This window comes from Chionomys nivalis, chromosome 18 (assembly GCF_950005125.1).
Source record: "Chionomys nivalis chromosome 18, mChiNiv1.1, whole genome shotgun sequence".
Classification (NCBI taxonomy): domain Eukaryota; kingdom Metazoa; phylum Chordata; class Mammalia; order Rodentia; family Cricetidae; genus Chionomys; species Chionomys nivalis.
Window position 1 is genome coordinate 60,547,207 of NC_080103.1, and position 16,697 is coordinate 60,563,903.

The following is a 16,697-nucleotide window of genomic DNA, read 5'->3' on the forward strand; positions in this document are numbered from 1 at the left end:
GACAGGCATCAAAAGTTGTAAGTTTATTTGTGGAGTGACTCCTAATATCCTTAAAAAGTGTTCAGAGAGCAAATACACAAAGCTACTTTGAAAAGCCATTTACACTTGCGAGCTTCTCTGAAACAGAGAGGAATGAGCTCTTGTACCCGAAGGGCACTCAGCAAACACAGCACTCTGGTAAAGAGCATCTTAATAATGTGTGTCGGGCACGGCCAGAGCCAAGTCTTAGTCCTCCGAGGAGAACACAGCACTGATTCCCAGGCCGTCGCCACCTTCCAGCTCCTTTTCTTTGTCTTCAGGGACAGATGGGTCATGTGCTTTTTCTTGGTTCCTTTTATTCTTATGAGTATAAAGTGGGTTATTTTTCTCTTTGATCTCAGAATGTGAGCTGGAGATGGTTTTTCTTTCCATAGCATGTTGTAGACAGTTATAAAACCTGTAAGGAATTAGATATATGGTTCCATATACTGACCGGCATTCTAAAAGGGAGTGACTGAAACACACCTAGACTTGATGTAGTTTTTAAGCTTGACAATGTCATGGTTTAGCCTGATAGATTATAAAGTCAATCAACTACAACTTGGCCTTCATCACTGTGAACTCTGTTCTCACTCTTTACGAATGCTACTCACAGACACCCGTTTCTAGTCCAGGGCTGTGTTCCCATCTCTGCATCAGCATGCCTCCCTCCTCACAGTCAGCTCCTTCCATGCAGGGATCTCCTTCTAAACCCCACCCAGGGCCGGGCCAGAGCTTCCCTTCACCACACTTCTGGCTGCACACCACTTTCTCTAGGGAATAATAGCACCTCATTTTGGAAACCCAGTGACTCCAAGGCCCATCTTGGGCGTTCACCATTCCCTGGGAAGAATTACAGTTACTGGTCAGAATGCCCAGCTGTACTGTTACAAAAGCTGAGGATCTACCTTGGGCTCCTCTCTCAACTGCACTGCCTAGCAGGCCTGCACACTCCAGTACCTTCTGAAAGAACACATGAGTACATATTCATCCTTATCCAGTTCACGGCTGTCATGACAATATCAGCACACTGCTGTTTCCTAGAGTCCTACTGTGCAGCCTAGGTGAGACTGTGGTCAGCACTGGGAGGGGTTAGCTATGAAGTTCTCATCTATGTGGAGTAGAGCTGGGGGCTGCAGCGGACAGAAGGGCGGCCAGAGAAACATTTCACCAACCCTTTACTCACTCAGTCACTAACAGTGTTGAAATCACCTGCTAGTTAAAGTAAATACCCATGAAAACCTAAACAAGAACTCAAACAAACAAATAGGGAAACATCACCAGACTGAATTTGGCAATGATGGCTTTCTTGGGTTTAATACCAAAAACAGACAACAACACAAAACCAGACTAACAGCTTCCTAAGAAGCTTAAACTTTCTGTGTAAAGACACCACTGCCAGGCGGTGGCATTTCCTGTAGGGAAAGCTGTAAACTGCCTATCAACAGATGAACAGGGGATTGTGGCTTCTCTTAATGTTTTATTAGCCAATGAAGTTCAGGAGTCAAATATTAGGGAATAAACCTGATGGATTCATGGAGCGAGGGAGCAAAGATCACTTCACTCTCTTCTCCACCACCATTTTAGTTCCCCTACTCTCCGCATCCATCTATCCCGTCTGCGTCAGCCAGAAAACTCTACAGTCCACACCACGTGTGGTCTCAGGGTGAAAACACAAACAAATCTCCCACAATAGGGAAACAAAATCAGATCCATAAACACAATGGGGTGTGGCCTGTCTGGGAAAGAAAAGTGACTGAGGCACCCACAGTACCGCAGCCTCCTTAAAGTCAGGGGTTGTAGCCGTGACGGTCCTCTTGCAAAGTATGCATAAGGCCTAGGCCATACCCGGTGCTGCGACAAACAAAACCACTACCGCGGGAGTACCACACGAGAGTACACCAAGACAGGAACTACACACAGGACAGACTGCGTGATCAAGCGGCTGGAGTAGCCACACTCACACACGCTCACACGCTCGCTCACACACACACACACTCACACACACACACACACACACACACACACACACACACACACACACACACACGGACAGCGGAATGCTGGGAGAAGCTGTAGGATGGAGAGAGGCCGGAGCTCAGTGTCTGCTCAGGATGATGAAAGCTCTGGAGATGGATGGGTGATGGCTACTAATGCGGACGTACACAATGCCATTGGTCAGAACAGCTACTAATGCGGACGTACACAATGCCATTGGTCAGATCGGTAAATTTCTGTCACTCATATTTTACCACAGTAAAAAGGTTAAAAAAAAAGCCCAACCAGTGCAAACAGATTACTTTGCCTTTCTGATTTCTTTATTCTTAACAATATTATATGCCAATATATTCAGCCCTTTATTCTGTTTTATTTAATATTTTATTACACAGTTGATGAAAAGAAGAACATGGTTAATTTCTTTCTACTCGGTGACCTGGTACTAACAAAGAACCCCTCCAAAGGCAGATCTACAAACCTCCGGTTTCCCCCCTGGATATCGTTATGTCTGATACATCTTTTGGTGTTTGTCGGTCCCTGTCTCCTCCAGTCTCCAAACTGGCTCTTTACGAAGCAGCCATGGTCCCAGGACTGCCCTGCCTGGCTCCAGACGCCCGCCGCAGGCTTTATGCTGCTCTGCTGGCTGAGCCCCTACCCACAGAGAGGCAGGCATGGGGACTGTTTTTCACAAACATGAATGTGACCTTTTCTCTATTAAAAGTATTTAGGGTTTGAGGAGATGGCTCAATGGGTAACAGTGCTTGCTGCATAAGTGTCTGGGTCTGAGTTCGGACCCCAGCACCACAGCAGAGGCTTGAGAGCGTCTGAGCCTGAGGAGCAGCTCTGTGAGGAGCTGAGGCTGAGGGCAGCTAAGGTCTTTCTGCCCCCATCCTACCGCCAGGTTTAGTCAGGGACTCTGTCTCAAGGCAGAGTCAGAGCAGGACACAAGACTTCCAGATCTGAACATATGTGCAGATAACACACATATATCATACATAGGCACACCTGCATAGATACCACCCCCCCACAAACATAGGCACACCTGCATACATGTGCAGATACTACACACACACCACACATGACACCACTCTCATACATATGTGCACACATGTAACCAGATACACATATATCACACTGACACATAAGGATGCACACTGACACACAAGCATGCCATGCACACATACATCATACCTTCATATACATATGCACGCATCTAACAACACATGCAACATATTTGTAAGTTCTTTAATTTTTAACTCTTTGTCATACTTCTAAAGCAGCTATTGTTGATGTTTGCTGACTTGAGAGCTCCAGTTCTATCTCAACCACGAGAAACATGCCCCCGCACGTCTTCCCCTTCTCCCCCCGCACCCCACATCCTCCTCTTCTCCCCCCCGGTGCCCCCCCCGCCAGCTGATGCCCTTTTCTCCTCCAAGACCAGGAGTTCTGTGCCTGCATCTGGCTAATGTGCAGACGGCTCCCAGAGGAGCACCTTAATTTGCTCACATGCTCTGAAGCCACACGTAATCTTGTAATCAGGATCTTAAGACACTTTTTACCCTTCTTTAATTTTTTCCTGATTTTATATGATGAGCCTGGCTCTCTTGATAGTGGCACGCAGACTATCATCTCAAAATACATTTCTGAGTCAAAGGATTTAACTCATAATTTGATTTTATGGTTGGTGAACGTGGCTCAATTAACTTCACCAGGTGTATAGTTAGTTGATCTTGGGCTATATTTATAATCTTGTTGAAATTCAGGGCAGAATATAGAGAAACTGAGCCGTTGCTTCCTGCATCTCCACAAACAGCCCCTGTGGAGCACATCTGTAGACTTCGACTCTGGTGGCAGTATGTGTCGGTTTGCAGTTCCTGTCTGCAGTCTGGTGGGCAGCCAGGCGCGTGTCAGCTGATCCTACTTTGGGTAGGAGTCCATGCTTTGTGGCCGGGTTTATGAGCAATTTTTTAAAACCAGGATCTACCTGCTGTAATCCTGAGACAGCCACTGTGGGTGAGGAATGGGCTTCTCACCCCTGCACTACTCTGAGATAGCCACTGTGGGTGAGGAACAGGCTTCTCATTCCTGCACTGCTCTGAGATAGCCACTGTGGGTGAGGAATCAGCTTCTCAGCCCTGCACTGCTCTGAGATAGCCATTGTGGGTGAGGAACGGGCTTCTCATTCCTGCATCTAATCTGTCTGATACAGGCCACACAGCTCCCCGGGGGGGGGGGGTTGCCTCTAAGGAGTCTGTGCTGGGTGGGATGACTGTATTAAGGCTCTCCTGTTCTGAGAGCCCACAGCAGGCACCGAGGCCTGCCACAAAGAACGTGGTGTTTAGTGATATCAGTAACTGTTCTCTGGGCTAGCATTTCCCCAGGTTAGTGATAACAAGACAGTGACTTGGTGGAGCGAGGCTGAGGAACTTGGTGGGACAGGGTTGAACCAGGCTGCTGTGGGGACAAGTTCCCACTGCCATCACGGCACCTTCGGTCTTAGCCGCAGCTGCAAATCTCTAGGTAGTTGAGGGGTTCTGGCAGGGATCAGCGCATGGGTTTCCTCTCTAGTATGGACAAGACTCTGACAGTAGTACAGAGACCAAAGGCAGACATCCTGTCTACACCCTGCTCTGAGAGGTTGTGAGTAAAGAAAGGCAATGAAGATGGCAGGGAAATGACTGGAGAGGTATTTAGGGAGTGATGAGAGATGGGACTGTCAAGAGGATGGGAAGGAGAAAGGGAAATCACAAATGATGCCAAAATGCCCATCGCTCTGTAACCGGGAACTGTGCAGCTTTGGCTGGTGAGCCACAGTGCAGTGCTCAGGGGGTAAGAGCACCTGCCACGCGAGCCTGAGGGCCTGAGCTTAGTCTCTGAAACCCACGCAACCCAGAGTTGTCCTCGACCTCCACAAGTGTGCTTGGGCTGCGCATGCACACTCACATAGCAAGTGCATGCATGCGCACACACAAAACAGCCCCCCCAAAAACCACACCAAAACCCAAACCGACAGATACATAGCTTGCCCAGAGGATTCGGTGGCACTGCTCACGCACATGGAAGGCAGTGTTTATACAAAGCCCTGTAAAAGGGAGCGTGTGCAGGTGGCAGAGCTGAAGAACGAGAACAGAGTTGTGAGCTGAAATCTAGTCTTCTTTCCAATGGGCTATGATGTGATTCCATATCTGCTCCATGGCAGTGTGCACAACCTTCCTTCAACCTCTGTTCCCACAGCTGCTGGACTCTCTCTCTGGTGCATTCTCCTGGCGGTCACATGTCTGGCTGTCTCTGTGAAGCCTCCCTCTGCAATCTCCGAGTGCCCATCAGTGTGCCCTAGTCCTCCCATGACCTCAATCATCTTTCTTTTCTCCACAGAAGGTCTACAATCACACAAGCAGTTTAGACTATAACCTTAAAGGAGTACGTGTCCCTATTTTCAAGAATGACAAAGGAATATATGAATTACATGGAAATAAATAATTGACTGTACCTTTCAATCCTTCTCTTGTTTTCTTCCATTTTCTGATTTGCTATAGTTAGTAGGAACTCAATATATTCCTCTGTAACCATCAATTTTCCCTTATGACTTAATGGAACTTCTAATCCATGTGTGCTCCGGACAGCCTAGAAGAGAAAGCAGTTTAGGTATGAAGAACGGAGCCCAGTGAGAGAGAGGTTCTGATAGAGCTCAGCCGGAACAGTTCCCTTCCTTAGAGTACGTAGGCCCTTGATGTCTGTAATTTAGTTAAACTCAAGCAAAGCGAAGGAGATGAAACAGAGTTCTGGTCATGTACAGCTTCTTTTCCAGAAGGGCATCTACACATTCTTCTCAGAGAAGCGGATAACATCTAAGAACCCAGTAACTTTGAGCAGTTTCAATCCCACTAGAGCCAAGAAAACTTTAGTACGTAATTTTAGAAAGAGAAACCAAAGAAACATCTGTAGAGAACTCAAGGAAAAACCAGTCTCTTCCAGCATCTACTGGAGCGGTGGATGGATGACAAGGAGAAGCCACGCTTCCTCTACTATGCAGCACATGGGGCTGCCTGCTCAGCGCATAGGGCCGGCAATCTCAGCAGCTCTGTCGGGGAAAGGGTCAGGATATCCCCCAAGGAAGCTTGGGAGACCCTGGTGTTTTAAAGGAGAGATTCTGACAACTATGGGTTAGGAACTGGAGAACTCTCTGGAGCCAGCCCATCAGGAGACAGTCTTAGAAGTGAGGAGACGGATGCTGAGCTCTGACTCAGATAGGGTATACAGCCTAGCTGGAAAGGCACAGAGGCGGATATGATCAGACCAGTGACTAACTGGACATAGGGGACAAAGGAGAGAAAGGTGAAGAAATGGTTGTGCTTTCTCTTGGGGACCAGATATTCTGTGGAGCGAAGGCTTTGACTTACTGTCTAGATGCTTCCTAAGTTCTTTGTAAGCCACCTCTATTTGGGAAATAGGCTATTTGTTAAAAACAGAGAGTGGAGAGAGCTAGAATAGCAGGAATTTGACATGTCCACACACAGTGTGAGCTGTGCAGACAGTGAGCACAACAGGATCTGGGCAAAATCACTATGGGTTGGCTTGGCCAGGAAGGACAAGGAGAATGCAGGGTTTAAGAACCTGGGGGACCATCTAGATTGAGGGCTGGTGAACCTTTGCTATGAAGGGACAGATAATAAATGTCCTTGATTTTTCAGGCCATACAGTATCTGTTACTACTCAGTTTTGATGGAATGGTATAAAAGAAGTGGTACCCAAGCATGAATCAGAAGGTAGAGTGGATTTGGTTTCCCAGGGGCTGGACATGGTCCAAGGAGAGCAGTCTGTTGACCTTCAAGCAGACAGCAGACCCCAGGCATCAAAGAGCTCACGCAGGTTATAAAGCATGGCTGTAATCAGGTCATCAACATGGAGGACTCGATACCTATGAGGCTCTCAACACAGGGCAAGCATACTCATTCCCTTATCCCCTGATGACTCAGGAGGAGGCGGGGACGCAAGGAACCAGGTTCAAGGTAAGAAGAGAAGGGGGATAGAAAACAGGACTCAAATGTAAGTCCAAACTCTGCATTTCTACGTAGGGCAGAGCCTGCCACTTCAGTAAGGCATTCTGAGCAGGGAGGGAAAGAGCAGGAGCAGTAACCGGTGGCTCCAGTGATCCGGATTCTGTCACAGCCCCAGAACTGTTCTTGCCGATGACCTTACCAGCATGGTCTTTCCTCGCTTTCCCACTGTGATGCCAGAGTTCCTGAAGCCAGAGTCGATGGCCACCGAATGCTGCAAGAAAACACAGCACCCTAAGTTATGCCAGCTAGCCAGACCCTCACTTATGTCCCATAAGGGGCAGAAACAGGTAACTGCAAGACTGGTCACTAATGTGCTTGGCTGTGTGCACTGTGTAAAAGACCCATCACAGTTCCTGCTACACGTACCTCAAGAGCAGCTCTGGAAATGTCATTAGAGAGGGTGAACAGGCTTCTGGCCAATGACCACGAACTAAAGTCTAAACCGTATTGGACAAACGCAAACTTCAAATGAAGGTGTTTTCTCTAAGAAAGAGCAAAGCTCCCTCAGATCCATTCCAGTCCTAAAGGAAACCATGAGATGCCACAGGACAAGCACTTCTGGGCCTGAACATGCTGAACTTGTGATGTCCAGCTGCCTGGCTGGCCTCTCTAGGGCACAGGCCTTCCTTCAGCTCAGCAGCTCTTATCTCGGCATGCTTTTGTCCCTCTGGGGCATCCTGCAACAGCATTTACAGGGCCGTGGTGGTGGTTGGGAGGCACCGATGTACAAGGAGTAGTACAGCCAGGGCGCTACCACAGCATTCTGTGGTGTAACACGCAGACTACACAAAACTACACAAAGCACGGTCTGGCTTCAGATGTCAGAAGTGCAAGCATGGAGAATTTGTTCTGGGTGGCTCTCCTTTAGAGACATCCATTCCCTGCGTAAGGTACCACATGCACTGTGCTGAGCTCAGTTCCCCGTGTAAGGCACTGTGTATGCATTGTTTGTGAGATTACTCTTCCACAGTGGACTGAATGTTTCTCTCTCAAGTCTTTGACAGAGGGTACTGTGGTGGATTGGAAGAAAATGGTTCCTGTAGGGAGAGGCACCAATGTGGAGGCCGGAAAATGCAGGTCCATTTCCACCTTGTCTGATGGTTAGAGAGTCTGGAGATTGATAGGCATATTGCACATCCTAACTCAGGTGATTACTTGGTTCTTTTGAACTTAAGACAGCTCCGTGCCATGCTGACAACAGGATATGCAAACATACTTCTGCTCCTTCTTTAGTAACTATGATCATCTGGGGAAGTGAGGTCTTCAGAATAGTAACCTAGAGCACCTTTGCTACCTAGACCACAGAATGATAGTTATTTGATGTCTCAGAGTGGTAAGACCACTGCCTGTGTGAGTTATCTTGTATCATGTTGATAAAGTCTTTGTTACTTTGTTACACCCCCCCCCCTTTATGTTTATGTTGGGTATAAAAGCTGTGGAAAAATAAACACGGGTAGTGAATTCCAGGATTTCAGTCACTGGAATGCACTCCTGATATTTTCTATGTTTTCTGTCCCTTTATTTTTATGCACCTTCATATTCTTTACTTATATTTATTCAATTCCAATGCCCCTACCCTGGTAAGAAATAATTTTGTCGAGGCCGGTCCCTGACATACCAATAGGAGCTAATAGGAGGTGTGGCTTTGTTCGAGTAGGTGTGTCACTGTTGGGGTGGGCTTTGAGGTCTCCTATGCTCAAGCTACTACATCCAGTGACACAGTTCACTTCCTGTTGCCTGCAGATCAAAATGTAAAACTCTCAGCTCCTTCTCCAGCACCATGTCCCACCATGATAATGGACTAAACCTCTAAAACTGAAAGCCACTCCAATGAAATGTTTTCCTTTATAAGAGTTGCTACAGCCTAGGTGTCTCTCACAGCGATAGAAACCCTAACTAAGATAGGCACCATCATTCATACAGTGTCTCAGGCGCCAAAGAGCACTTGCTTTAGCTTTTGACCCCTCTACCTCACAAGAAATTCCTGTTGCTTCTACCTTCAGCTCACACCTTGGTTCACCCAGCTCTCCATCTCTGTTCATGGACTTTCTGTGTTTGTTTTCATCCATGACCTTTAATCCTTCTTACAAACAGGCCACAATGGAGTCCAAATGCTATCCCATGATAAATAACATTCTATATGATTGATTCCCTGCCTTCCTCTCCAGTCTCATCTGGCTTCTTTTATGCTCTGAACACTCAAAAGTCTTTCTTGATAGCGGCCTCTATTTCTGTCATTCCCTCTGTCTGGACTAGTCTGCCTGTGCTAGATTCTTCTCATATGACATGTTCCCATTCAGTGGGAAGCCTTCTCCAGCAGCCCTCGACCAGGCCCTAATCAGCACCCATCTCAATGAGACACTGTTTGTCTTCTTACTGCTCATCTGCCTCCTCCGGAACAAATACAGATCCCTCTGGGGAGACAGCACAGGCCTTTTCTACTTCCCCCTAGCACCCGACAGACTGGGCGATACTGAGCGTGCTCTCGGGCGGAGAACATCTGTGGCTCCACTGTGTCAGCTCTGCATGTCACTCTCCCACCCCAGCTCTGACCCCGGAGAGTGCATCCAACAGGTAACGCCAGGATTAGTTCTCAGGGCTGGACCTGGCATGGAAACTGGACAGGTCAAGCTTAAGCATCACTGGTGGTATAGTCTGGAGCAAGAGGCGATTAGGACACATCCAAATCTAGAGGAAAAACTCAGGCTGCCGAGTACTACATCTTAACTGATGCTCAAAGGGCATCTCTAGGGCTTCACTTTCTCTTTGCACAGCTTTAAACAGTGCGCAATGGCATCTCTTTGGTGTGTTTTTTCCATCCCTCTACACAAACGCCAATCTCATCTTGGTGTTAGAGTTGAAGTGGCCTTCAAGGCATCGACGGCAGGCTAACCCAGCCACACCATTTGTAGAAACGCTTTTATGCTGGCTACGACTCAGCTGCTCTGTGAAGCACAGGAACGGAGCGCTGTTACTAAGTTACACTTGTAATGAAACGGCTCTGCGTGGAAGTCAAGGTGTAAAAACAAACAGGGAGATGGCATACATGCAGTCCCACAGCTTCCTCCTAAAACTTGGAAGAAACCCAAAGACGCAGGCCTGTGAAATCACCCGGAGGATGGTGAGGATGATGGCGGCCATGTGTGGGTTTGTATTTTATTTTCCCAGAGATGACCAGGAGTCCCTGCTCTTAACACTAGATAAAAATAGCTAGACTGACCAACCAGATGAAAACAATTAAATCAAAACAATAGCTAAATAAACCACCAATGAATTTCAAAGGGTGGCTTAAAGCCTAACGCTGATTTTGCCCACAGATGTTGATATTCAAGAGCTGGCACAAAGTCTTACCAGGGTCTGTGCGTCCTGCAGAGTCCGGCACTGCACGTGGAGGATAAACGGTTCAAACTTCAGAACGGCACTGCTGGTCGCACCCTGAAGAGCTGCCATCTGCAGGGACCGAAGGGCAGCATCAGGCATGGCTGCCCCGCCCCGCCAACCCTTCCCTCCTACCTTCTTCCTTCGCTCTCCGAGAAAGTCTAGCTTGCTAAGCACACGCTGTCTGGAATTCCTTTCCTCTGCTTTCTTGGCATTCTTTCATTAAGAACATTATTACAGCTCATTTTGATTATTTCTTTACGTTTATTATTTATTGGGTGGAGCTTCTGCATATGACACCTATGAGGGTCAAATGACGGCTTCCCTTGGTTCTCTTCCTTTACCACGTGGGTCCCGGAGATCAACTCGGGCCATCGGGATGGGCGGGCAGCAGGTGCTTTTATCCACTGAGCCACCTCATTTGCTTATTTTTTTAAAGGACTTGATTTCTACCTTTCCCACAAATCTGAGTCTTCTGTACCCTTTCTAGCCGCTCCAACTGGCAAAAGTAAAGTATTGTTTAATTTAGTTTCTTAAGGATGTAGTACCTGGAGCCTGTACTTGGAAAGCTGGTGACATGTTTCGGTGTTAGAATGAGACGGGGCACATGCACTGTGAAGACGCAGGCAAAGCCCAGTGCTTCCCTAGTGCGTCCCAGAAGAACGTTCTGCTGGGTACAAGATGGGCTCCTAAGAATGGAAACCGTGAGACACACCAAGAACTCAGAGCAGCCAGCACTTTTCTGTTCCTTCTGTACCGGTACAAGCCCATCTCTTGCAGATGCCGCAGGGTAAAAGAAAGGTCATTTTATTGAAGCACACAGTGGATGTGCGTACAATGGTCCTTAGCTGGAGCACAGCTCTACTAGCCAGGGTCCGCACAGTTTTACCGGCCGAGGCTCCACAAGGACATGGGCTACACCGTCTTTCCCATGCCAGGGTCTGGCTCTTACCCCTCATTCCTGCACTAAGCAACTATTATACCGTGGCCATCTAGTGTGTGCTGCTTGTTCTTAGCAACCTGAGTCACATACCAGTTTCTTTCCTGAGTGGCATGTGGCATATACAGCTGAAACAGTGGCACAAGGCAAACACATAATACTATATCTGAGCTAAAATCTATACTAGTTACTATTTCTGCCTGCCTGGTATTTGGGGGCAGCACCCTCTCACCTTCACGCCACTGATTCTAGTGAGCTGTCAATTATGACCCTAATCTCACTCTCCCTATCAACCAGCAGCCTCAACTGTCTGTGTCCAACCAGAGTCTATTATCAACCACTAGCAAAAGCCAGTCATTTAGCATGAAGCATCAAATCCGTCCAGGACAACTCAGAGTCCATCTTTGGGACTGGTCCATGGATGTTGGAAAAAGGGCATCTTCTCTGCTGGTATTGCTGGCAGTTTCCCTGCTGCTGCAAAGATCCTCTGCAGCAGAAAAGCAAGTGCAGGCATCAGGAATACATGGTCCACTCCCAGAGACACAGACGGAGCCACGTGCAACATGAGAACACCTGAATCCCAGCCTCCACCTCTGTCCTTTCATCTTTTCTGCACAGGATGGGACTGGATTTCTAAAGGACCAGGTGGGAAAGGCACCAGCCTGATACAACCTTCCATGCGCTCACCTCACACTTAAGACTCAGAGACACAACCGAGCACAGCCATGAAGGCTGTGAAACAGATCCACAATGTGTAATGATTTCAAACACTGAAGCCAGCATGCAGGGAGGGAAAATCTCCTTCTCCTTCTTTAATTTGTTCCAGGTTGCAAAGTTATTAAATAACCAAAATGGAAGACTTCAATTCAATGTGCCAAATGCCCACAGACTCTCTGCTGCAGAGAGGACGCTGTGCTGAGCTGCAGACACTGAGCTGTAGGCTCTCTGGTGCCAAGAGAATGCTCTGCTGAGCTGCAGAGGACGCTGTGCTGAGCTGCAGACACTGAGTTGCAGAGAGGACGCTGTGCTGAGCTGCAGGCACTGAGCTGCAGAGAGGACGCTGTGCTGAGCTGCAGACACTGAGTTGCAGAGAAGACGCTGTGCTGAGCTGCAGGCACTGAGCTGCAGGCTCTCTGCTGCCGAGAGGAACGCTGTGTCGAGCTGCAGGCACTGAGCTGCAGAGAAGATGCTCTGCCGAGCTGCAGGCACTGAGCTGCAGGCGAGAGGATGCCATGCTGAGCTGCAGGCACACGGACACTCTCAGCATAACGTTCTACAGCCCGACAGGACCAATGGAGCCAGAGTTCTCCAGGCTTCAGCATCTTCAGCCATTATAATTATACATGTGCATCTTCTATTAAAGTTAAAGGAACTGTGGAATTTTAAAGTTTATTTTTTAAATATTAAAAACTTACCACATCCTCTTTCACACAAGGCTTGTGTGTGACCAGCAGCCAGCAACAGTGCTGTTTCTGAACCCCAGAACCATTTGGGCTCTAAAACGACAAGCAACTTAATTATAGCATTTAACAAAACAAGTACAATGCATTGCATCGTATGATGAGCATTCTTAAATTAATATGCATAAGGATTACTAAAAATAGTTCAATATATTTTGGGACAAAGAAAACGAAAAAGGAAGATCAACTCAAATAACTTAGGGCTTGAATGGTAACAGTACTCGTGTGTTCAGAAACATGGCTGTGTGTTTGCATCTGTGTTTGTGCTAGGATGCTAGCGATGGAGCTCGAGGCCTCATGAGTACCAGGGGGGTGCACTCACCACGGGCCATATGCCATTTGGTCATGTTTTCATTGGAAGAGAAGGATGCTGAGGGGTTGGATGCTAGCAGCATCTGGTTGCGAAGGATGACGAAGGGAGGGGACCCCTGTAGAACAGGATGGCTGATACCAAGACCCAGCGTTTGCTTATACCTGGGATGGGCACGCCTCTGAACACATTCCTCATCACTTTGGGCATAATTTTGTGATTTCTATATTAGACTGTATTGGCAAAGAAGCTAGGACCAAAGTGTCAACTATTTGAAAAGGTTACTATTACCACATTGACTTAAATGTTGTTTATTTGCAAATCCTAGTAGGAATATACAGATCCTCCTCCAAGATACCTAAAAGTGAAAGGAGACAACCTTGCACATGGAGACGGCTGTGTCTCTAAAATAACCATCTATACAAGGGCACTGGAGGATGCTCTGCCATCTGGTCTCAGAAGCACGTCTCCTCAATAACTGTTTCCATACGAAGACTTTAGTAAGATGTGCTGGGCCTTGTGCTGTCTGCTACAAACCTCAGAGCCAAATGAGTGGTCTACATTTAACTAATTTACAGGATCTAACACCATGACTTGGGAACATCTCCAGTTCCTCTATGCTCCTCTTATCCTGGTTTTTCACTTTCCTTCTTTTCTAATAAGAATAAAACCAAAAACCAATAAGATACATACGCTAAGAGTCCAAAAACAGACCTAAGACAGTTCAGAGTGAACAGTCACTACTAAGTGGGTGTTAGGCTTCTGTCTGTCTGTCTGCACCTCTTTGGGTGTTTGTATAAGAGTGGAGTCTGGGGACTCATGTCTCAGATATTTGGGTTGAGGGCAAGCATTACAGAAAAAAACAGCTACTCCAGAAGCTGAGGCAGGAGGATTACAGGTTCAAGACCAGCCTGGCAGCTTCTAAATACCCTGCTTTAAAAGGTAAAAGGCAGGGATGAGCTGGGGACACAGCTCAGTCGCAGAACGCCTGCCTAGCACCTGTGAGGCCCCAGGTCTAGTCCTCGGTACTGCCACCCCTAAACAAAGAACACAAGCCAGACAAAAGCAGGTAACAAAAGCCAAGGAGAAAGGAGTTCGATTTTAGCAATTGGCTAAAATGGGGATAGGGCTGCAGAACAGAGTACAATATAAATCTGGATTTTCTGAAGAAATGTGCCCCAAAGTTTCAGCACAGTTGCTTAGCCAAGAATCCTGCCTTAAAAGGTGAATATGAAAAAGGACAAACGTGTTCATGTATGATAAGGTTTTGAGGAGAGAAACAGTGTTTCAGAGACTCATTAGGGATGATCTGAAAAAAAAAAAAAACCCAGATGGGGCAGTGGTAGAAGGGGTGGGGGCAGTCAGCGTTGGGTGCCCATCCACAAAACGTGATGGAAGAAATATAAACGCCTTGCTAACCCGGGAGTTCGGCAAAGGATTAATTACACTAGATCTAAAAACTGTACCCATGCATGCGTGCTCTTCGATGCTCTGGATACAGTAACGGTAACAAAATGAATACGAGGCAACTTTTAATAAATGGTAGGCCAGGCACCGCGACAAATGCTGAAAATAAACGACTCAATTTCCTCCACACGACATTCTATGCAACAGAAGTTGTCTAGGTATCCTCAGTTCTTGGGACAGCAGGAGATGGGTGCATGCACCTTTCCTAAGTCAATACGGATAACTGGTCAGCGTTCTCAGCCTCAGGCTTTTGCATCTTGTACAGGTACTGCTGCATTTAGAGCTAAAAAAAAAAAAAAAACTGGGCAGAGCTGCAGTAGTGGAGTGGACCACTGGGTGGCAGTGACCCTGAACCTCAGCGCTTCTCATCTAGAAAGAGCAGGGACTTGAGGAGAGCGGCTCAGGTGAGGATTCGGGTGCATCCATCCCTCTAGCATCCCACAAATCCAATTCTCCTAGCGCCGAAGCTACTTTCACCATCCTGGGGGCACTGGTGCTTGTGAGAGCGGCGACACCAACTGCAGAATCGCCAGGTAGGTAGCCAGCACCGTTAGGAAGCACGGGGACCCGAGGAGGCACGGGCAGGGCGAGCCAGGGAGCCTCACCCCATCCAGGAGGAGGATCCGGCCAGCGCAGGAGCTGGTGGTGAAGAACTCTTCCCGCGAGTTCAGGAGCTCCACCACCGCCACCGCGTCCTCGTCCACGCTGCCTTTCCGGCTGAGGTCCGCCTTGCTCAGGCTCTGCGCCTTCCAGCGGCCGAACTGTGCGCCGCGGTCCATGCGCGGGAGCGACACGGGCTCATCCGCCTCGTGTCTATGTGGGCGCGGCCGTACAACCGCCACGGTGGCCGCGGAGGACCAAACTCCTGCGTTTGCGCGGTCAGCGGATGCAGGCCTCCGCCCCCTAGAGGAGGCGTAGCGACGAGGAGGAGCCCTGCAAAAATTGGAAAGGGTGGCCGGTTTATCTTGCCGAGGAACTTCTGGAGCTTAGGAGGTTTTGATTCTTACTCTAAGAGAAGGGTAAGTGGTTTTTAAACGTCGATCTCTCCAAATGAGCTGCGCTTGGTTTTGAATACTTGTATTTCCTTCCCTCTGTCCCGGTGTACCGGCTTCAACCTGGCGGTTGACCAGGGCTGCAAGCTCCTAGCCCTGTCTGCTGGGAGGCTTTTAAAGAGCAAGCAAGCAAGCAAACAAATAAATAAATAAAACAACTCACAACCACCACCAACAATAACAAAAACAAGCCCTAGGCTCGAGGAGGATCTACCCTTGAGATGTGCACAGCGGGTGGCCGGGTGGTTCAGTCTGGGTGATTTCTGCAGCCACCAAGGCTCATGTGCCCCGACTCCCCAGCTACAGGCAGAGAGAGGACTTTCTGTACTCTGTCCTCCAGTCTGCACGCAGCTGGCGTTGGTATCTTTCTTTAAACTCTGTGGCACCAACCCTACCATAGTCTTCAAAAGAAGAGGGACAGAGGGACAGAAAGGGACAGAGAGGAAAAAAAGTATTATTTTCTTAACTACATCTTGTACGTTTGCAGCTTCTACAGGGCTGACATAAACAGAAAACACATGTTAATGATTGATTGAAAGGCACAAAGGTAAGGTTGGACTGTTTGCCCTCAGCCCGTGAGCCCCCAAAGCCACCATGACTCCCTCCCTGCAGGCTCCGGCTCTTAGTAAAGGCAGCGGTCACCGTACCTCTCCCCACTGCCTCACACTGGAGCCAGGTCATCTCTGTGAGCACACAGCCACAAGAATGGTACTGGCCGCTTTAATTGGTATAATTTATCTGCATTTCCAAGTTAATAATAAGTCCACACGCTACGACGAGCCATTCTTGAACAGTGGCAGTACATCTTTTATTGGGTCTCTTTCTTAGCCTTCATTTTAATATACCTCCAGAAATTCTTATTTTATTCTGCTCTTCTTTTTAAAACCTATTTTATGCATATAGGCGTTTTGCATGCATGTCTGCACCATATGCATGCCAAGGGCTCTCAGAGGACAGAAGAGGGTGTGGGTTCTCTCAGACTGGAGTGAGAGTTGGTTTTGAACCTGATCTACC

The 16,697-nt window shown here is 47.9% G+C and overlaps 2 protein-coding genes across 5 annotated transcripts in view; one reads left to right on the top strand and one right to left on the bottom strand.

The window, feature by feature from the left end:
• Window positions 1–15,417, bottom strand: Tyw3 (tRNA-yW synthesizing protein 3 homolog). The gene is made up of 6 exons (XM_057793490.1): window positions 15,237–15,417; window positions 12,810–12,890; window positions 10,428–10,526; window positions 7,216–7,287; window positions 5,507–5,640; window positions 1–436 (listed from the first exon to the last, which is right to left on the bottom strand). The coding sequence occupies exons 1-6, from the start codon at window positions 15,408–15,410 to the stop codon at window positions 226–228; spliced, it is 771 nt and encodes a 256-aa protein (XP_057649473.1). The 5' UTR covers window positions 15,411–15,417; the 3' UTR covers window positions 1–225.
• Window positions 14,288–16,697, top strand: part of Cryz (crystallin zeta) — a 20,754-nt gene continuing 18,344 nt past the window's right edge. The window contains exons 1-2 of one of the 4 annotated variants that reach the window (XM_057793487.1): window positions 15,182–15,650; window positions 16,171–16,230. The gene's annotated coding sequence lies outside the window, so the exon portion shown is untranslated. The other 3 variants (XM_057793488.1, XM_057793486.1, XM_057793485.1) reach the window with 3 other exon arrangements.